This window comes from Rhinoderma darwinii, chromosome 3 (genome assembly GCF_050947455.1).
Source record: "Rhinoderma darwinii isolate aRhiDar2 chromosome 3, aRhiDar2.hap1, whole genome shotgun sequence".
In the NCBI taxonomy this organism is placed as follows: Eukaryota; Metazoa; Chordata; class Amphibia; order Anura; family Rhinodermatidae; genus Rhinoderma; species Rhinoderma darwinii.
In genome coordinates this window covers 187446148-187469160 of record NC_134689.1, presented here as the reverse complement: position 1 = coordinate 187469160, position 23013 = coordinate 187446148, and the positions used below count along the sequence as shown (strand labels likewise).

Below are 23013 nucleotides of genomic sequence, written 5' to 3'. Positions count from 1 at the left end.
TCATGCAAATACAACAGTATTTTATTTTTATTTTTTTAACTCCTGGTAAATGTTGTTTTGTGATAGTGTTGGTATAATATGTAAATATTCAATATGACTGTCCTTGAACAACTAAAGAGTTATGATTATTTAGTTCTACTTGAGTAAAAACAGGCATTACTATATAGCAGGAAATGTGGGCAGTTATATGTATTTATTTGTATTTCATTGCAGTGCGGAAGATGCCAGAATTACAATTGTTGGCGAAATGGGTTTGGATCCAGGTCTTGACCATATGTTGGCTATGGAATGCTTTGACAAAGCTAAAGATGTAGGAGCCAAGGTAAGTATTTATTTAGATAGGTTTACAGCACAGACGACTTCTCTTTCAGGTTTATTTCGTATCAAGAGGATGCCCATGTAAAACCTAAAATAGGAACCTGTTGGTAAATCAGGTGTTAGACCAGAGGACACAGTTGGTTAATGACAGCGGGATTCACCGCCACTTGTAAGTTCGCTTCTCAGCAACTGTCAAACTCTGCAGCACTTTCTCAGTATGTTCAATTGATCACAAGATGAATGTTTTATCTTCAGTTACTGAGAAGCTAATTCAAAAGTGACAACGTATATATGGCTGCGCTTCCCTTTTTCTGTGAAAATAGCCACCCCAAGTGAATATAGAAAAGTGGGAATTCGGCCATTTTTGCTGGACATCCTGTAAGATTTTGGAAAAAGGGTTGTGTGACGTGTCCTCTATGCTGATTCATTTCTTTTTTCTTTTCTACAGGTGGAATCTTACATATCTTTTTGTGGAGGTCTTCCTGCCCCTGAGTGTTCTGACAATCCACTGAGATATAAGTTTAGCTGGAGCCCCCTGGGTGTTCTCCTGAACACAATACAACCTGCCACCTATCTAAAGAATGGAGAGGTTGGTGAACCAATAGTTTATACATATTTTATGTTTCTAACATTTCTTTTTAGATCTACAAAAGCATATGATGTTGTGGTGTATTTAAATGCCACTGAGCATTCTGGAGCATAAGCAGAACAAACACATTCTTCTAACGCTTAGTGTCTTGAGTACTATTAACCTAGCTGATTTTTACAGTTTATATGTATGTCAGGCGCCTAGAAGACTATTTATATGCTCTAAGTATTGATGCAATACATTAAATGAATTAACCTCAACTACAGTAACAAGCAACCTATAAAAGTAGCCATGTGAGATTTTTGTTGGGTGTCCCTCCCCCCCCTCCCCTTTTTTTTTTTTTCTTTTTGCCAAAGCCTATTAATGTAATTATAACAGCAAGTACTTGGTCTAATGGCTCATGCGCACGGCTGTAACATGCTGTAATATGACTTCCATAGAGGTACATGAGCTCTGTATGCCACAGTTTTCATATGTCACTTTTTTTGATCCGACAGAATAAGAAAAATGGTGCCGTGCTCAATTGGACTCTTAAGTATTCTTCCCTAGATGCATAGTACGGAGCTGTACAGGGTCCATGCCAGTGTGCATAAGCACTCAGACTAACACACAATGCTGTCACATAGTCAACTTGAATTTGGTGGCATTATCTGTGCATACACTAAGTCGTGCCGTTATTTTCCTTCTACATAATGGCACCACATTCTTTTATATGTAAATAATTGTGCCATTTTATACATGCTCACATACCTGTGTATATATAGCCATGCTTATAACTACACACATACCTAAATGCTTGTGGCGTTCTCTTTGCTGCCGGCGTACTGAAGCATACAAGAGCTTCAAGAATTAATGAAGCGCTTGCCACTGGGGATGTGAGAAAAAAAATCCCGATCACAAGTTTTTCAGCGGATTTCACCCTTTGGATAGCAAAGGGTGAAATGTGTGGTAATTCTGCAACATAATAGGCATGCTGCAGATTTTCAAATTCTGTGCAGGTCTTTTCCGCTCCATGGGCATGGGATTTTGAAAACCCCATTCACTTGTATTGTAACTTTGAACACCTATATAAGAAATCACACATTAGCGAAAAATAGACTATTTTATTGAAAGACAAAATCATTAAAAATAAGTACGTTGGCAGTAACATTGCCCATAGAAAAAGGATCCCCACATAGGTCGGGTCCCACAGCCTCTATAGTAAAGTGCAAATAGTGCATGCAAAGACTGGTACATAACTAATACGATGAATATGGATAGAAACCATCCAAAGCAAAGTAATATAAAAAACCAGACAGCAAAAAGGTACAATTAAGGAGGCATACGGACCAGAACTATGGGGGAAATCAACCACAACATGTGTTTCACACGTAGCTTCTTCCGGGGGCTATACCAAGGAGTACAGATATGCGGGTATATAAAGCACAACGGCTGAAACATACAGCTGGTAACAAACAGCAATTTACCTTTAAAGTCCTACATAATATAATCCCATTGGCAGATGCCTCCCAAGTATCATCGCATGGGAACAAGAGGGTGTGGATCTGTGAGTTTGTTCACAGAACAAAACCCAGGTGCAGCTAACCGCAATCACACTGGCCCGTCCCTCACAAAGGGAGGGGCGGGGACGAGTGGGAGCACAGTCAGCCAACCGGGAAATACTCATCATAAGCACATTAGCCCATGAGTGCATTGGAACGCAGGCAAGATGGCCGCCATCACTAGACGCCCGTCCCACCACAAGGGTGGAGGGAGGGGTGAATGGGAGGGCGGCCAGGATGCCACGTATGGGCATAAAGTACAAGAAAAAGAGGAAAACATAGAATAATTGTCACGATTAATATAAGATCCGAACATGTCAGAATTCATGTGACCGCTAATGAAAATTTTTTTTTTCATCCACCGATATCCGAATACACATCGTATAACATCATATACGGTCATTATTATACATTCAGGATACACGCATACAGATCTGATGACAATATGATGTTATACGATGTGTATTCGGATATCGGTGGATGAAATTTTTTTTTTTTTAAACTAAGCACTCGTGAGCCTGTAGTAAACTTGGGGAATCATTTAGGAGGCTGTGTTACTGTACCTGCATCTCCCTTCTCTCCCTACCCCACCAACCGCAAAGCCAGCGGCTTTGATATAAATTAGACAGCTGGCTCTGTAGCAGGCCTTGATTGATAGGCAGGCTTTCTTTCCTTTTCTATTCTGCTGGTCTCCTACTTGCATCACAAAGATGTGGTGTAGGGAACTGGACACAACTGCGACTCCTATAGCTATGCCACTGCTTCTCCTCAGCTAAAAATTCTAAGAGGATATATTTATTTTTTATTCTGCTAAAAAATTGTGCGACCTCTGCTCTCCATGTTGCTTGCGATTTTTTTTTTTTAATGTGTGCTTTTCTTAGGTTGTCAATATTGCTGCTGGAGGCTCATTGCTGGGGTCTGTCACAAACATGGACTGGTTCCCTGGCTTGAATTTAGAAGGCTTCCCTAACAGGGACAGTACAAAATATGCTGAACCTTATGGAATTCAGTCAGCACATACTTTAATGAGAGGAACACTGAGATACAAGGTAAGTTCTAGTTGTTACAGTAGATTATTTTTTATTTTATGTTACATTTTATTAAGTCATTTTACTATTTTCGAAGCCAACACAAAATAAAATTTTCAGTAAACTGTTTCAGTAAATTTCAAATAAATAAATAAATATATATATATATTCCTTTTCCTATGCTGCCCTGTACTTTAATGAGAGGAACAATGAGATTCTGTGTGTTTGTATTTTTCAGTCTCTCAACAACTGCACAAGTTGAAAAATAACAAAAACCCTACTTATAGCTACAACCCCCTGCTGATCTAGCACAGATGCTCTGCCGGTCTCCCACCAGTCTCTGCTGAGACCACTTCTGACCACTTGTAAACTGCCACGTGCTGTACTTACTGGCATCATCTTAGTAAAGGAAAAGTTCTTTAGCCCAAAACATAACAGTTGTATTGACAAGTTAACATCGGAATTCTACACCTTGTAACCCTTTATGGTCTGCCCACTTTTTTTTTATTTTATTTTTTATATAGAGCTAGTTTCCGGTGGGAAGAGTTGTAGATTGTATTGGCTCAATTTTGGGGTACATATAATTTATCGAATAACTTTAAATCATTTGGGGGTGAGGGGGAACACCATTTGCCATTTTTGTGTCACCACGTTCCGAGGGTCATCATTTTTATTTTATTTCTTTCCTTGTGAAATCTTTGTATGAGGGCTTTGTTTAACTTATGCTATTAATTTTTTTGATGGGGGTGGGGGGCTTTTAAACGCCCAATACCATGCGGTATAAATATTTTGACTTTCTTCTAGGGGTCGTTACAATTGCAGTGATACCATATAGTGTGTGTGTGGGCCTTAGATTGTATGACACCCTGTGTGGGACTCTATTGTTGTCCTCCACAAAACAAACATTTATATAAAAAAATATAACGTGTGTGTGTATGTATATGTGTATATATATATATATATACTAGTCCTTCTCATTGAATTAGAATATCATCAAAAAGTTAATTTTATTTCAGTAATTCAAAAAGTGAAACTCCTGTATTATATAGTTTCATTACGCACAGTGTGATCTATTTCCAGCCGGATTCACACGAGCGTGTTCAGTTTGTACGTCGGCCACGTTTGCCGGACCGAACACCCTGCAGGCCTCCTAGCATCATAGTTATCTATGACGCTAGGTGTCGCTGCCTCTCTGGAACTACTGTCCCTTATTGACAACATGATTTCAGTACGGGACCGTTTTCCGCAGCGAGGAAGGGACTCCTAGCTTCATAGATGACTATGATGCTAGGAGCCCAGCTCCCTGCAGTGTGTTCGCTCCGGGGAATGCGGCCGACCTACGGACCGTATATCACGGACCGAACACGTTCATATGTGTGAGGCTCCTTAATGAAAACACAAAATTTAAGGGTGTTTTATACAGGACTATTATCGGGCAGACTAGTGTTCATAGAACGCTCGTTGCCGATTTAATTGCTCTGTGTAAAAAGGGCAGCGATCAGCAGATGATCGAGCAAACGTTCGATCATCCGCTGGTCGTATCGTTTTAAAAAAGCCAAAAGTAAAATTTCTAGTTTTCGGCAACACATCTCCCTGAGTAAACAGTGTGACAGGAGCAAATGAGCGCCGATCAACTATGTCTCGATCGGCGTTCGCTGCACAGGCCGTTTATCGGCCAGTGTAAAAGGGCCTTAAGTCTCTCAGAAAATTAGAATAGTGTGTCACGCCATTGAGTCTACAATCTTCAACATTTACTCAATAATCGGCTAATCAACACAACACCTGCAAAGGTTTCCTAAGCCTTTAAAAGGTCTGGTCTGTTGCTCAGTGGTCCAAAGTCCTGTTTTCAGATAAAAGTAAATTTTGCATTTAATTTGGAAATCAAGGACCCAGAGTCTGGAGGAAGAGTGGAGAGGCACTCAATGCAAGTTGCTTGCGGTCCAGATTGAAGTTTCCACGGTCAGTGATGGTTTGGGGAGCCATGTCATCTGCTGGTGTTGGCCCACTGTGTTATATCAAGTCCAGAGTCAACGCAGTGTCTACCAGGAAATTTTAGAGCACTTCATGCTTCCCTCTGCTGACAAGCTTTATGGAGATGCTGATTTCATTTTCCAGCACGACTTGGCACCTGCCCACACTGCCAAAAGTACCAATACCTGGTTTAATAACCACAGTATCACTGTGCTTGATTGGCCAGCAAACTCGCCTGACCTAAACCCCATAGAGAATCTATGGGGTATTATCAAGAGGAAGCTGAGACGCCAAACCCAACAATGCAGACGAGCTGAAGGCCGCTATCAAAGCAAACTTGGCTTCCATAACACCTCAGCAGTGCCACAGGCTGATCACCTCCATGCCACGCCGCATTGATGCAGTAATTCATGCAAAAGGAGCCCGACCAAGTATTGAGTGCATATACTGTACATACTTTTCAGTAGGCCAACATTTCAGTATTAAAAATCATTTTTTAAATTAGGCTTATTTAATCTAATTTTCGGAGATACAAAATTTTGGGTTTTCATTAACAGCTTGCCATAATCATCAACATCCAGCGGATAGCTATGGCCTTCCTAGCCAAAAACAAGGTTTCTTTCAAGAAAATTTGTATGCAGTTTGGCTGTATCTCTTCATCCAAGATACCAAATAAAGCAACCTTAGGGGAAATCGGCACAGGGGACGGTAAAAGGGAGGAGAGGAAGTTGAATATTTGTGCCCAAAAATCTGAAATATATGGACCGTTCCACATAAGATGCCAGAAATCTGCATCCAAACAATGGCATCTGTGACACTCCATTGTGGGTATTCTACCCATTTTATGCAGTCTAATAGGGGTCAAATAGGATTGGTGTACAATGTAAAGCTGTATCAATTTATTCTTTATTTCTGGGGAAACAGACATGAGAGCTAAACACTGCATCTTTATCATCCGATGTAAGATCTGGAATCTGCATCAACCATCTATCAGACAGGCAACGATACCGAAGTGAGCTTGGAAGAGAGTAAATGGGTGTACAGTGCTGATATGAGGTCCTTAGGTCCCTGTGACTTCAAAATACCAATAAGGGTATAGACCGATGTAACACTAATGTTTGGTGGAAACTGAGAGTGGATGAAATGGCGAAGCTGAAAGTATCTATACCACTGTACAGGGAAGGGGGAAGTCCTAAGCATCTCAACTGCAAGAGTGTAACAAAGGAGCCCTCAGCAAAAACATCTCCAACCCTCCCAACACCTAAGTCCTGCCAAAAATATGAGTCTGCTATACTAAGTAGTGAAGGTAGGGTAGGATTATTCCATAAAGGCAGTTCCTGGAGAATATCATTATAATGCTATATATTTTTCGCAGTGCGCCATACTATCAAAGCCATTCTATGCAAGGGGAGCAATACTGCAGGTCGTGTAAAATGAGGGTACTCTAAGTAACTGATAAGGGTGTTTCCCGCCACTAGAGAGGCCAGATACCTAGTTGAGTCCAACAGCGGTTCATCCAAAATCCATTCCCTAATGCCTCGCATCTGGACTGCTAAGTAATAAATGTGAAAGTCAGACAGTGCCATCTGCTTTGGGGCACTGTAGGGTAGTGAGTTTAAGTTTAGAACTAGTGGAGCCCCAGATGAATTTAATAAATAGGGAGTGTAGAGAACGGAAATATGACTGAGGGACAGAAACCGGAATATGCTGCAATATATATACAAGCATTTAGGTTGGATGACCATCTTTTATCAAATTGATCCGACCAGCAATCGACAATGGTAATTTAGACCACAACTTCAATTTCAAGTTTGTGAGTTTGTAACGGATTGATAGTTTCAGCCATCACACCCGTGTGGTCCAGAACCCTCACAATTCCCAAATATGTGAAATTGCAAACAACTTCCAGGCCACATAGTGACACTATTGGATCCAGAGTTGGAGTAGAGGCTGTATACATTATAGCTGATTTTTGCCAATTTTACCTTTTAACCCTGTAATTTATCTATCTTCTCTATCTATCTATCTTGCAGTGCACCTCCAAATTGGAGATACACTTTAAAAATATTTTTTTCATGAATTTGTTAGTTTTATAGATTACCATATATGAAAATGTTGGGTTTCCCTTAAAGGTAATATAAAATTACTATGTGTTAATACTTGTAACTTATTAATGTAAATACATTTGTAATATACTTACGTTTTCCAAATTGGCCCCGTTTCCAGATGCTGCCTTGGGGTACTTGACGGGTGACATCACTCTCTAGCCGCTGTGTTGATTGTCAATTGTCTTCCGGGTATACGACACGTCACTTGTGCCGTGTATGGGCTGTTCTGTTGTACCGCCCGTAACGCGCATGCGTGGTCCCTGCTGTTCAGATGCACATGTTTGGAGGGTTCAGCACCCTGGGTACTCACACAGGTCGCACACCGCTAAGGCTGACCCTGTGTGTATAAAGCTATTTAACACTATGTATGGAATATGTAACTATATGGACAAATGAATTGGGAAACCTACAAATTACAACTACAGGAGCTTTTATGACATCCCATTCTAAATCAATAGGCATTAATATGGAGTTGGTCCCCTGTGTGTAGCTAAAACCGCTTCCACGCTTCTGTGAAGGTATTGGAGTGTCTGTGGTTGTTATTATACATTTATTTTTTTTTGGCCTATTCATCCACAAGAACACTTGTGAGGTGACCCAGATTTCGAGCCAGACCCTCTCATCCAAAATCACTGTTCTAGTTCATTATATCGCCTAACCAAGCCTTTATTATGGGCCTTGCTTTGTGCTCTTGGGCACAGTCATGCTGGAACAAAAAAGAACTTTCCCACAAAGTTGGAAGCATACAATTGTCCAAAATGTCTCGGTATGCTGAAGCATTAAGATTTCCCTTCTCTGGAACTAAGGGGCCTAGGCCAATCCCTGAAAAACAATCCCATTGCATTATCCCTCCTCCATTAAACTACATTAAATATTTATTTTGGCATTTGCCAAACCCAAACTTGTCCATTAGACTGCCAGATAGAGCTGTGTAGCAAAACTGCTGTGCCCATGTGATCTTCCTAACCGAAAGGTATGTCATTGAACCTCTAGGTCAGGCAATCCCATATGGAACATTTACGTCCTGGAGCGATAAGTGGTTAACTTAAAGAAAACTCAACACCAGGTTTGACACTTATTACTTTCGGTTACAATGCATACATTTTTGTTTTTGCAGGGATTTGCTAAAGCAATGAGCGGGTTTGTAAAGTTGGGATTAATAAACGCCGATCCCTGTCCACTGCTAGCCATAGATGCACCAGCAATAACGTGGGTAAGTGACAATTCTGTGCAACTATATGATTTTGTTTTATCATGAATAAAGACCCGTGTTAAGACAGGTGAGGTCTCAAAGAATAACTAGTTTCAAAAGACTTTTGACAAGTCCTAGTGACATGTCAGAAGTTTTCATTGGTAGGGATCTGTGGGCTGAGTCCCCCACAGATCCATGAAACGAAAAGGCTGAAGCATTCAGCAGAGCGCAGTGCCCCTTCAGCTGTAATAAGATAACTTCGGCTCTCCTTGGCTCATAGACTTAGCTGAAGAGGAGCTCCGAGAACTCAATCTTTCCAAAAAGCGCCAATGCGATACCATTACAGCCGAAGGGGCACTGCACTCAGCTGAGCGCTTCTGCCCCTTCATTTAAGCGATCAGTTGGAGTCTTCGCATCCGGACCCTTACCGATCAAAACTTCTGACATGTCACTATGACAAGTCAAAAGTTTTATGAAACAACTACAGTTATTCTCGAAGTAATGTAGGCTGTATAACTAGCTAAACGCTTTTCCTTCTATGACCGAAAAGAGTAGTCATATAATCAGTCGTATAAGGAAAAGCGTTTAGTTAGTTATACAGCCTACATTACTTCGAGAATAACTGTAGTTTCATAAAACTTTTGACTTGTCATAGTGACCTGTCCCGATAGGTACTGCTGAAGATCCGTCACATTAGCTATAATATAAAGCTGAATAGTTATATTCAGTCTTCGTCTTCTTTTACGTTGCATTTATAATGGCGGCTAAAAGCCACAGCCCTGGGCGCCAGCCGTAGTCTTGCGAGGGACAGTCACCAGAGTCTGCACATACTCCATTCAGCATTTGCAAGACAAAATAGGAGCCCCGGGTTATGGAGGCAGTGTGCATGTCTAGTACATATATTTTTTTTATTAATTATTTAAAAGAAAATTGTCTTTTAATGGCAGCATTTTTTTATAATGGAATGCAGGGCACACAGCTGGACAGTCTCTATGATTAGTTATACGCAGCCTATTGCTAAAAGACCGGTCCATGCCTACATGGGGACTACAGGCTCCATGTAGATTGTGCCCTGCTCAGAATTTCAAGGCAGCTGTGCCATATAAAATGCTTACTTGAGAATACAAAATTGATATCCTCACTGTTTAGTGGGAGCTGATAGTTGAACCTGGGCAGCATCCTTCATCATAGAGTTATTAGAAATACAGTGTCCAACATATGATTGAACATTTTGTTATGGAGGCTAAATCAAGAGATGTTCATAGAGCATTTAGGAACACTGCCCAAGTCCTGCAAAACTCCAGTGTTCGTGATCTGTTTAATCAATATTGATCTTGATTTCAAGCGGTCTTTTGCGTTAATTATTAATTGTTTCATAATGCTACTCTATTTATATGGAGTTCAAGCCAGTGTAGATGGTTTGTTACTAAAGATTTCTTTTTATTTTTTATTTTTTTTAAAATCATTTTGTAATGCTTTTTACGTTTTTTGTGTTTTTTATGGTCTATGTCATTGCATCTCAAAAGTATTGTTCAGTATTTTCAAAAGCTATCCCATAAGTATGTTCTATACACTCCTCAACATTGGAATTGCAACACCAAGAAGAAAGTTTTGGAATTGTGGAAATCACAGGATCGATAGACGAGTTAATGGTATGCAAATAATAATAAAAAGAAAAGGAAACTACTGAATATTCCAAACAACTGGATTAATTGAGTAGAAGCGCAACGTGCAGCAATACATGCGCTTACACATCTTGGCAAGCTGTCAATTAGGTTATCCATGGTTGTCTGAGGAATGGTATGCCACGCTCAATGCACTTGGGCACGCAAATTATCATGATTGGCTGCCAATGACGTCCCAGGTGTGCTCGATGGGAGACTAGTCCGGAGACTCCGCAGGCTGCTCACAGTAGCATGAGTAATGTCCTGTTGATAAAAGGCTTCTGGGACACTTTGGTGTCATGTGGTCAATGGAACACCTGTAACTGGACATCTGGCTCATAGCCCAATGTTGTGCAAACGCCTTCTGATGGTTTGTGTCTATGCTGGTTGCCACCCTATGCTTGGGATGTGATGTCCAATTTCACTTGCAGTACAGAAGGGATCACTACACGCCATTCTACCAATCAGACGATGCTTCTGTGCAGATGTTCGCCCTGTTGTCATTCCCGTTCGTTGTTCTCCCAACCTCCGGGTCTCACAACATTTAACCCCTTAATGACCAGCCTATTTTAAATCTTAATGACCAAGCTATTTTTTTATGTTTTTCCATAGTCTTATTCCAAGAGCTATAACTTTTTTTTATTTTTGTGTCGACATAGCTGTATAAGGGTTTTTTTTTGCGGGACAAGTTGTATTTTTTTAATACCACCATTTTGGGGTAAATATACTTCATTGATTAACTTTTTTTGGGGGGGGAATAGGGAAAAAACTGAAATTTTGTCACTTTTTTTTTTGCGTCCTAAATCTACGCCATTTACCGTGTGGTATAAATAACACTAACTTTATTCAGCGGGTTGTTATGATGGCAACGATACCAAATTTGTATAGATTTTGTATGTTTTACTACTTTTACAGAGTAAACTATTTTTTTCAAAATTATTTGCTTTTGTGTCTCCATATTTGAAGAGCAATAACTTTTTTTTATTTTATTTTTTTTCTGCCTATGCAGTTGTATGACAGCTTTTTTTTTGCGGGACGACTTGTAGTTTTTATTGGTACCATTTTGGAGTAGATGCGACTTTTTTTTTTGTGTTTTTTTTTTTTTTATCACTTTTTAAAGTATTCATAGAAAACAGCAATTTTTTCCATTTTTGTTTTTTTATATTTTTTTTTACGCCGTTCACCGTGCGGGTTAAATAATGTAATAGCTTTATAGTCTGGGTCGTTATGGACGCGGCGATACCAAATGTGTAACTTTTTTTTACTTTTATTTTGTTTTTTTAATAGTAAAGTATTTTGTAAGGGGGAAAAGTGGGTTTTTAATTTTTTTTTCACGTTTTATTATATTAACTGAAACCTTTTTTTTTTTTAACTAGTCCTACCAGGGGACTTTAATATGCGATCCTCCAATCGCTTTTATAATACACTGCAATACTTTTGTATTGCAGTGTATTACTGCCTGTCCGTTTAAAATGGAAAGGCATCTGCTAGGTCATGTGTCTGCCTGTAGTGAATGCCTGCTAGGCCATGCCAGACCTGGGGACCTTTATTAGGCCCCCAGCTGCCATCGGAGACAGATTCTCAGCGATCTTATTGCCGGATGTCAGTGGGAGAGAGAGGGAGCTCCCTCTCTCCAAAACAAGTCCGATGCGGCGCTCGCTATCGAGCGCCGCATCTGAGGGGTTAAGCGGGTGAGATCGATACTGATATCTCTCACCCGTTCGAGCAGGGATGCCCTAAGGCGTATTGGCGGTCACTAACGGGTTAACAGTGCTGACCTCTTGGCCCAGGTGCGTAGCTACCTGCCCGAGTGATAAACCAAGGTCTCTCAGTTCAAGGATTCTGTCCCTCTCAGTTTGCGACAAGTGGCGATAACTGGCATGTCGACTAACAGGAGGCATCGCACAATCCTGATTAGATTTTTAACGTTTCATGTGGGTAAAAACTTTGCTATCATTCTGGCTTTTACGCCCTCCCACATGCAAGAGATTGGAGCTAAGTGCTTTAAAATGTGATCATTTGCAGATCTTAGTGACACCTGCTACTGCCCGCATTTTTGCATAGCCCTACGGTTTGTCTTTCTTGGAGTTGCATTTTCAATGTTGAGGAGTGTATGTAAAGGCCTTGATGTATTTAAATTTGCAATTACATGTCCTTCAATGATTTAATATGTATGAATGTAACTGCCCTAATTTGCAATGCCTAAGATGTATTTACAAACCCCACTATGTAGAAGGAGCTCCTTTGTCATCTGCTAAAGATTCCAGCCACAACCAGCGTGGACCATGTCAAAGAAGCAGTGTATAATAAAGTAGGAAAGAATGACCGCTACATGGAAGTGGTCCAATGGTAAGAGCTATATCTAGTATACTAACAGTTAGTTATTCTTTTTCTTTTAATGTTAAAACATTCTTAAAGTAGGTGCAGAGTAGTGTAACATATTAAGCCACCTATGCTATGGGGCCAAAAGTACAACACGTCTATATAGGCTCGTTGGGCATCCCATACCAAAATAAACTTCACAAAAATTGCACTTACAGTTGACAAGTGCAGATCTAGCAGATTAAACGTGGCCGGATCATAGAATGCCACAAGTCAGTTAGTGCAATTTTTAAAGTCACAGAGCACTTGAGTATGACCCATACCATATACTCTTATCAATATTTTCAATGGTTGTGGCTGAAACACCTGAACTCAACAATTAGGAGAGATGACCACATAGTGGATCTTGTGTGCCTCCCCCACTGCACCTGTTGTCCATACTTCAGGTTACCGCAACTACCAGTTGCAGACTGCAGCAGTGACCTTCTAACTATATATATTTCTGAGGTCAGCCATTGCCTACTGCTGTCATCTGATCTTGTCACTTTAGAGCATATGTTTTAGTAATGTTTATTTGAACTGTAAATATAATGAAATAAATGTTGTAATTGTATCAGTAATTAAATTGCATTTTGTCTGAACAGGTTTGGATTACTAAGTGACGAACCAGTGCCTGTAGCAGAATCAATTGTTGGTGCTCTAACTAAACATTTGGAGATTATGCTTTCTTTTGGTAGGTTTGACTTTGCTTAACTCAATGCTATTTTGCACTTAAACTGTTAGAAAATATAATATACTGTTCAGGATCATGGGATCAAACTATGGCTCATGGATGGATTTTCTATTTTTTTATTTTTTTTTATTTTTTTTTTAAAACCAGTGCCTGTTGCCTTTAACAAGTTCTGCTCTGTAGTACTTTCCAGGACTATGAATTACTGAAGTAAAAGAATAGAAATTAGACATTGTCCTGTTTTTGCACACGAGCATTGTTGGCTCTCTCTCGCGCGTTGTCTATCTATCGCGTTCTCGCGCTCTCTTGCTCTCTCTTTCACGGGGATGAGACCGTACAATGGCTAGATAAGATAATTTGTTCTCTATCTTGTTACGGAAAAATGCTTTCCTCCATCTATCGGTTTATGGGAAAAAAATGTAATGACGGTTACTCTTTGACACACTAACATCTGGCTTCTCCAAGTTGTTGTTCAGTCCAGTGACCTGCTATTTTTTTCTTTTTCCAGGTCCGGGAGAGCGTGATATGATTGTTATGAGAAATGATGTTGGCATCCGGCATCCGTCTGGACATCTGGAGTCCAAAAACATTAGCTTAGTTGTGTATGGGGAGGTTAATGGCTACTCTGCTATGGCAAAAACGGTGGGATACCCAACAGCTATCGCTGCCAAAATGGTTTTGGATGGTGGGTAGTACAGTGTATTCACAAGAGTAAAAAAAATCTAATCGTATAGCTTGGTGTGCTGCTCGAAAAACTATTGTATTCTTTTGTTATATTATCCGGCACATCCACTGTTTTGTTTGTTTTTTTGTTCACTTTTTTTATTTTTCTGTTTTACAATTTAATAAGACCACTTCAAGCTGCTGAGCGCACATAATGTTCTATACTGGCTAGCTTATATAGAGGAATAAACAGAATCTTCCAGGATAAGGCAGCAGCCTTTATGTAGCTTAAGTACATACAAACAGTAATTCAGGTGGCTGATTGTTCTCACCCAGCAACACTTAACGGCCATCAGCACTAGCGGTCTTTGTTGTGCCTGACATTTACTTCTAATTTTGCTTCAACCTCCGGCAACATACGATATAGTAGAGATAACGCTTTTGCAACTGGATGAGACTGTTTCAGAGATCAGGCCTCTGACTCCCAACTCTTTGAACAGTGTCCCGTCTCCAGATTTTTAAGAATGTGTATTGCCATTTCAATCTTCTAAAAATTGTTGGCAGCTCTTATTTGGTTGGGTGGTTTTAACTCTGTCTCTGAGCTTCTTGCTGGACATATCAAATATCTTATGAAATCTACCTTCTGATGTTCTTAGCTACTTGTACGCTTAAAACATGGATTCCCTAATATTTCTTTTTCTTCTTTACTCAGGTGAAATTGAAAGCAAAGGCTTGGTAATTCCATTGACAAAGAATATCTATGGACCAATCTTAGAACGAGTTACAGAAGAAGGCATTTTCTATAATACCAAAAGTACATTTTCACTTTAACTGAAAGAAGTATTTCCCCTATATAGTACACTGGGTTACACTTAATCAGTGTATTGTGTGGATGTTAAGCTTCAAGAAATACAATGAGAGGGTCAGTTTTCTTCAACCCAAAGTACTACTGCTCAATGCAAAGAATGTATGGGGAAAAAGCAAATAATACTTTTTGTGATATTACTGTGAACTAGGAACGAACTACAGGGTTATTCAAAAGTCTCCACACATGGGGAATTTCCGAACTCTTATTTATCAAAACGGTCTCATAGAAAAACTAGCCTTGTTGCCCACAGCAACCAATCATTGTACAGCTTTATTTTTTCCAGAGCTAAAAGGGGTTTTTTCCAGTTTTTGATATCTATAAATCCTAAAATGTTCTAATATACAGGTATTGAACATTCTGCCTTCCTTCCTGTCTTATACCAGTGTCGTTTCTTAAAATGATTGTCAATAGAAATTGATCCATGGGCTAACTGGTGCGTTACATGACTGATGCCATGTTTTGTCCATTGACCTGAATGCTAGTGGTCACATGAAGTATGGGGTGACACTGCTCCTCAATAACCTTTTTCTACTTGGAGAGAGTCTATAAGGCCCCATGCACACGACCGTAAAAAACCTCCGTTTTTGCGGACCGCAATTGCGGTCCGCAAAAACGGAGCCATTCACTTTCATTGAACACTGACACCTTTCTGTAGCACTACGGAAGGGTGTCCGTGCCGCGGAAATGTTCCGGAAATTATGGAACATGTTCGTTCGCATTTTGCGGGCTGTGCTGCCATACTTTGTATGGGAGCACGGCCCGAAAATGCGGCTGTCAGTTAGCGGCCGGCCGTGCCCGCAATCGCGGGCCGTGATTGCGGGCACGGTCGTGTGCATGGGGCCTAAGGTATTTGTAACTACAGTAGCATCTCATCATCATGTCTTCCATTGTATGTGCAGGAGCATCTCTTACATTCTTCTCTCTGTGTATTTAACAGTTAACTTTAGGATATGTTGATAGGTTTTTCATAGAGACAGGCCGCCATGTTATACATTACCTAGAGATAGGCAACGATGTATACAAGTAAATACAGACACCGTGAAGCAGCTGTTCATCATTATTCATTTAGCCCATAGATGGGGCTGCTATGTTGCCCCAACACAATTGTCATATTACCCTGATGCTAACTGAATGCTAGTGGGTCACATGATGTGTGTAGGGGGAGTCACATAACTGACGCCCTGTTTAGTCTTGTACAGTTAGCCCAAGGATGCATTACACAGGACTGATCTGTGGGCTGTACCAGTCTACTGTGAAGAAACCGGGACCTGCTACACTATTATATAAGAAATGGATGTGAGCAGAATTTCTTAATTAAAAAATAGGAAATCACAGGGTTTGTAATATTTTATTTAAGAAATTTAAATCCGAGCATTTCGTTGGTTGCAGGGGGAAGATTTACTAAGCAACATGCGCCACGATTCTTACACAAATTATGTTTCATACAGATTTAAATAAAAAAGAGAATTTAGGCATAATTACTCCTTACAGCCATTCCCCTATAACATGGCTAGTTAGTTGTGCCAAATTTATCATACAGCACTTGCCATTCTGATAACTTTGGCACAGTTTGTCTGTCTAGTCTTGGTTTTTCCTGTCAAAATCTAGGACAGTATTAGTAAATCTGCCCCGCGGGGTGGAGACTTGAATCTCGTGTATATCTACTTTGCTGCACAGTGGATGACAAAAATGCTTTTCATGTGACAAATATGACATCTGTGATATTTTTTATATATGAATGTAAGAACCCGTTTAGTTACTCCATAATCATACAGAGATATACGAAGCTGAATTATTCAGGTATGACTAAAAAAAAACAGAACTCCTGAACATCCCTGGGTCAGGACCAGAACGATAAACGCTGATCTTCAACCTTCTCGTGTGACCCTCACTGTCCTCTTTGAATCTACTAAACTACAATTTGGAGACTATGGACACAACTAAAATCCTGAACTACCTCGGCAGTAAAGTCCTTTCTCTAGCCCAATAATACCAAGCCTTTACTACGATTCTTGCTCTAGTCTATGAAATGTTTTCTTGGTTTCTTAATCTCATTGTGATGTCATTTATGTTGTACTGCAAAGTTATATGAATTATCTTACTGGATTTATGCTACATGTCTCTTTCCCCTTGAAGAGGCAGTTAGAATATGGTGTTTTCAGGCATTTGATAGACATTGAGTCCCTCCACCCCTATAATGTTGGCTGTATTCTGTCCTCAGTTTATGGCACTTTTTTTTTTATTAGTATAACCAATTAATTTGTATATTTTATTGTCTACATTTGGTAGCAATGTACATGAGTGCATATGAGTGATATTTATATATACACACTTACAGTAGCTCTTTTGATATTTTCGAATGTGAACAATTTTTACTGAAAAGCCCCCACTCTCTGCTGCTGAAAGCACTTCCCACCAGATGCACATTTACATTGTGGGATCACTGCAAATTAGTAGAATGTTATCTGTAGAATTAACTTTTTTTTTTTGTTTTTATTTATTTTTATCTGTGTCCATTGTTTTAGGCCATCTATTATATTACATCCGAGATGAACTAAAAAAAAACTGATTTACATTTGTGCTTTTTCACATAGTCACCAACACTTGACATTGATGATACAGAGCCCAAGTAGAGAATTTGCCACACCGTTCCATATAATTACAGCAGTATAGCTGGTAGCGAACCCTCATTACTCACTCTGAAAAGCTTTTTTTTTGTTTTTTTTTTTTCTCTTCCGCTATTTTTGTTATTTTATTGCTCTAACAAATCTAAAATAAAACAACATTGCAAAAGGGTCTTGCGTTAAAAATATTGTACGGTTTCATTTTGTATACAGCTCAAATGCAGACTTATGTCTGCAAAGTTGATGATTAAAGAATACAATCAAACCCTTGGTGTGGTTTAGGGTATGTTCACACGTAGTCAACAAAAACGTCTGAAAATCCAGAGCGGTTTTCAAGGGAAAACAGACCCTGCTGTTCAGACGTTTTTTTACCAACTCGCATTTTTCGCGGCGTTTTCGCACGTCCGTTTTTGGAGCTGTTTTCATTGGAGTCTATGAGAAAACAGCTCCAAAGAAGTGTCCTGCATTTCTTTTGACGAGGCTGTATTTTTACGCGTCGTCGTTTGACAGCTGTCAAACGACGACGCGTAAATAACAGGTCGTCTGCACAGTACGTCGGCAAACCCATTCAAATGAATGGGCAGATGTTTGCCGACGTATTTGAGACGTATTTCCAGACGTAAAACGAGGCAAAATACGCCTCGTATACGTCTGAAATTTGGCCGTGTGAACATACCCTAAATCCTACAATCTTGTATTCCTTCCCTTCTTTAATATTCTCCTCATGAACACTGTACAAGTAAAGGCATCAGTCGTCCGTACAGGGCAACATTATTCACTCACCGCATAAAAACATTTGCATTGCATTTTCTCACAAAAATCCGTTTACGCAGCCTTTTCGGAGAGGGAGGGGTGGAGATACAGGCCGATTGATTCATGTGAATCATGCAGGTTGCAGCAGTCCACCTTCACTGATCATTCTTAAGGTAAAAAGGGGGATAAAAAAAAAGAGAAAAAAAAAGAAAAAAACGGCGCTCCTCTAAGGTGATATCGTTCTGGTATTTGTAAGATAATGAGTAACTTAATGAATGGAGCTCACCTTGGTGAGTTGTGCAATGTCGCCAGCACAACTTAACTTTGTAGCTTGTACACGCTTGTTCACACTGTGCTTGCCTCTGGAGCCATAACCGCATGGGGTGAATTCGTATCAGGAACTCCTCTCCTTGCGGTTTTGAAGTAATGCAGATTAGGAAGAAAAAGCTGCTCCTCTGAACGGGCGCTCAGGTGTGGATTGTACTGGTATCTTCACAAAATCGTCAGGGTATATTTTCAACGATTTTATTATTAAAAAAGAACAATATAAAATTCGATTGCTGCAATCGAATTTTATATTGTTCTTTTTTGATAATAAAATCGTTGAAAATATACCCTGACGATTTTGTGAAGATACCAGTATAATCCACACCTGAGCGCCCGTTCAGAGGAGCAGCTTTTTCTTCCTAATCTGCATTACTTCACTGATCATGTTGCTTAGGTCCTATGCCCACTTCAGTTTTTTTTCCTTCAGGGTGCTATCCGTTGTTACGGATAGCACCCTGAACCCATTCAATGCGGCCATGCACACTTTCGTCGTTTTTAACGGTACCGTGCGGCTGTTCCGTCAAAAGTAGGGCAGGTCCTACTCCTACCCGTTTTTGATGGAACAGTCTCTGCCTTCTCATTGAATTTGGTCAGTGAAACAGGCTGCACAGGTTGTTTTGTTTTTTTTCCAACTCCACCCCATAAAGACGTTTTTCCAGTTTCCCAGCACATTATAGACTAGAATTTGCATACCGAAATTTTAATTTCCTGCAGTCCGAAGGCAGCACACCAATAAGTTAAACTCCTTAGGCTACAGCCAGAAGAGACTGCTATTCATTTAATCACTGCTTATTAACCAATTAGCTACTGCCCACCTATAAATGCAGAGGAAGGCCTCACCAACTTGTATTAGTATGAAGCAATAATTCCTTTAGGGTGAGAAGCTGTGCTGCCTTTGGCCTTCAGGAATTGAGAATTTTGGTAAGCAAATTTTTGCCTTTCCTGGTCGTCCTCAGGCAGCACATCAATGGGACTTGGAAAACAATAACTTAAATAGAATGGGTAGAAGTCGTCTTTTTTAAAAAAAAAAAATTTTAAGCCGTGTACCTCCAAATCCCGAACCTGCCGATGCTCGTATGTCAAGTCTGTAATGCTTGACAAACGTGGGAGAAGCTCATGTTGCTGCCTTGCATATTTGGTCCAAGGGGACCTGGCCTGGTAGAGGTTGACCTTGTAGAATGTGCTCTATGATGTATGGGTGAGTCCTCACCTTGAAGAGCATAACCTCTAGTGGTATCGCTCACCCATCTGGCAAAAATAGCCTTGCTTGCTTTCTTCCCTTTTGATGCACCATAGAACTGCACGAGCAAGGACTCTGATGTCAGAATGTCTGTGCTTCAATACTTACAAAGCACAGCTCCTTTCAGAAACTCTAAGGTGTATGGGGATGCTTGGTTTTCATCTTCTGGATTAGGAAGGAAAGCTGGAAGAAAATTTTCTTGATTTAGGTTGATAGATGATGCCGCTCTGGGGGTAAAACCAGGAAGTTGATTAATCCCAGTTAATGACCGACGGGCTGGTTCCTGTTGTACCTTCCAAATTACAAGCTTGTAGAAGAAGAAAGGGTTAATATTTAAAATGCAACCTTTAATCATGTCCATATAAAAATTTAATATCAATATAGTATAGTTATACTGTTGAGTTTCTAAGACATACACAACATACTCTATTCACAGTGATGTATAGAGGGTTCCAGTTCCGTGTGTGTGTGTGTATATGTATATATATATATATACAAACGAAAGAAATCCCACAGCACTCCGATGGTTCCAAAAAGTATGTGATCTATTCAGTTAACAGCTGCAACGTTTCCGTCCTGCTATAGGACCTTTTTCAAGCATAGTGACACAGCAATACATGCAGGTATATAAGACATGTGCCTCATTACCATAATGAGGACTCATTAACATAGTGCTCAGACAAAATATTGTACAAGATATAAGTAATCATAAGAACGACCCTGCCAACTGATCTACTATGCTCAATATCTCCCTGACGAACCAGCATGTAACTGGGGAAACGCGGTGGAGCACAAGCTTTAGCTAGGGAACTACTATGCAATTTTAGGGATAGGCTCTGCAGACAACAGGGTCGTTATTTTCAGAACAGGTGCCCGTTACGTTGTCAATAGTGAGGGCTGAGTGTGAGGCTTAAGGGACAGACAGAATGCCATTGTGCAAACGTGCATGATCCAAGTTTACTCTGCTATGTATGTATGTATATATATATATATATATATATATGTGTATTACATATACACACACAAGGAACTGGAACCCTCTATACATCACTGTGAATAGCGTATGTTGTGTATGTCTGAGAAACTCAACAGTATAAATATACTATATTGATATTCCATTTTTATATGGACATGATTAAAGGTTACATTTTAAATATTAATCCTTCCTTCTACAAGCTTAAAACCAGGAAGTGTGCGAAGTACAATACCATTTTGGAGCACACGGTGGTATGGCTCTTAACAGGATAGAGCTTGTAGTTCACCCAGTCTTCGAGCTGAGGTGATGGCCACTAAAAATAAGGTTTTTAAATACCGTTGTATAAGACTCGCTTGAGATAGGGGCTCAAAGGGAGGACCTGTTGAAGATTGTAGTACCAAAAGGTAAGTCCCAAGATGGTATGGGATAATGTAAGGTTGGCTTCAAATTCCTTATGGCTTTAAATTAGCGTCTTATCAGAGGCTGTCTAGAGAACTTAGTCCAACTGGGTATTAAGAGCTGTAAAATGGACTTTGAGTGTGTTGAATCTGAGACCTTTGTCAAAACACTTTTGAATGAACAGCAAGACAGATGAGAGAACATCTGGAGCAACTTTTTTAGATGAACACCAGTCTTTGTAAGTTTTCCAGATTCTGTTATAGACTGTGTTACTAGCGGCATTCCTAGAGGCAAGCAAGGTCTTCATTACTTTTTCAGAAAGACCGGAATGAATCCTAGTCTCCCGCTCAACTTCCAAGCCGCGAGATGGAGATTGTTGACTTGTGGATGAAACAGGCCTCTCTGGGACAGAAGATCTTGTTCCGTTGGAAGCCTCCAGTATCTGCCTTTCGATTAGAGATGATACGAGTGTGAACCAGGCTCTGCGGAGCCAAAAGGGTATTCTCTCGAAGGCCTCTGCCTGTTTGTCCACAATTTTCCTCCGTACCCTGTGGATTTATGGAAATGGGGGAAATACATACATCAGTCTGGTCCTCCAACTGATGAAGAGACCGTCTATAGCAACTGGGTGGTCCAGCCGAGGTTGGGAGCAAAAGTTCTCTAACTTTGTGTTGTCGCCATGACATCTAGGTCGGGCAATCCCAACTTGCCAAAGATCTTTAGGCTCCACCCGGACAGGCGAAAAAGTTTGCGGCTGAGACTGTCCGCTTTTACATTGTGAATTCCTCGGATGTGCACTGCTGTTATATTAAACAGATTGACTTCCATCCATGTCATTAACATCTTGGCTTCTCTAGCTAAGGCACGACACCTGGTTCCTCCCTGCTTGTTTATGTACTAAACAGAAGGTAAGTTGTCTGTCTACACCAGAACATTGCAGTTGTGAAGAAGTTGGTGGAAGTGGATGCTTTGTCTTCTGATCGCCCTCAATTTCCTTATATTTGAGGAAAGTTGACTTTCCGGAAGGAGGCCAGATCTGCTGACACCATAGATCCAACACATGAGCCTCACATCCCCAGGAGGAGGCATCTGTTGTGCGTGTTATCTGGGGGTGATGAGTCCGGGACTTGCCAAGGAACAACTTGGCAGGGTCTATCCATCATGTCAAATCCAGCCTGGTGCTTTGGGAGATGGTCAGATTGTCCAGAATGCAGATTTCTGTTCTATGAAGATAGAAAGTCTGCCTGTAAGGAGCGAATGTGGGCTTATGCCCATGGAACAGTATATACGGCTGACGTGAGTAGCTCCAAAATACTCATTGCCGTGTGTATATATACCGTCAAAACTGATATGAGGTGAGACACTCCTTGAATGATCTTCAAGCATCTTTATGGAGATAGTTTCAGATTCATCTGCTGAGAGTTTATGATAAACCCCAGATATTTTATCTCCTGCACTGTAAGAAGTTGTCACTTTTTCTTGTTGACTGCATGAGCTTTTATATAATCTTATGATAAGATGAAGAAAGAGTTTCCCTTGTTGGAGCTATAATCAAACAATCATCTGATGGTGATGGTGATACCTTGAATACGCAAGACTTCCCTGAGAACTACCACATTATTTGTGAAAACTCGGTGAGCAGAAGTGATGCCAAAGGGGGGCACTTTATTTAACCCCTTCCCCCTGCTTGCATTCTGGGC

General features: G+C 40.3%; 1 protein-coding gene and 1 long non-coding RNA gene across 6 annotated transcripts in view; one reads left to right on the top strand and one right to left on the bottom strand.

Annotated features, from left to right (window-relative positions):
* Positions 1–17804, top strand: part of AASS (aminoadipate-semialdehyde synthase) — a 63095-nt gene extending 45291 nt beyond the window's left edge. For all 4 annotated transcript variants that reach the window (XM_075857154.1, XM_075857150.1, XM_075857152.1 and 1 more), the window contains exons 17-24: positions 214–322; positions 767–907; positions 3330–3497; positions 8673–8768; positions 12645–12760; positions 13378–13466; positions 13972–14148; positions 14839–17804. In XM_075857154.1, the coding sequence (XP_075713269.1) occupies positions 214–322; positions 767–907; positions 3330–3497; positions 8673–8768; positions 12645–12760; positions 13378–13466; positions 13972–14148; positions 14839–14957 (1015 nt within the window). In that variant the 3' untranslated portion in view covers positions 14958–17804. The remainder of the gene's footprint in view (positions 1–213; positions 323–766; positions 908–3329; positions 3498–8672; positions 8769–12644; positions 12761–13377; positions 13467–13971; positions 14149–14838) is intronic.
* On the bottom strand, positions 173–7747 carry LOC142749304 (uncharacterized). Of its 2 annotated transcripts, none has more exons than XR_012882401.1 (3): positions 7648–7747; positions 1696–1971; positions 173–892 (listed from the first exon to the last, which is right to left on the bottom strand). It is a non-coding gene; the product is annotated as an uncharacterized LOC142749304 (long non-coding RNA). The 2 variants fall into 2 exon arrangements; XR_012882400.1 differs by lacking the exon at positions 7648–7747 and adding an exon at positions 2374–2593.
* Positions 17805–23013: the final 5209 nt, after the last annotated feature.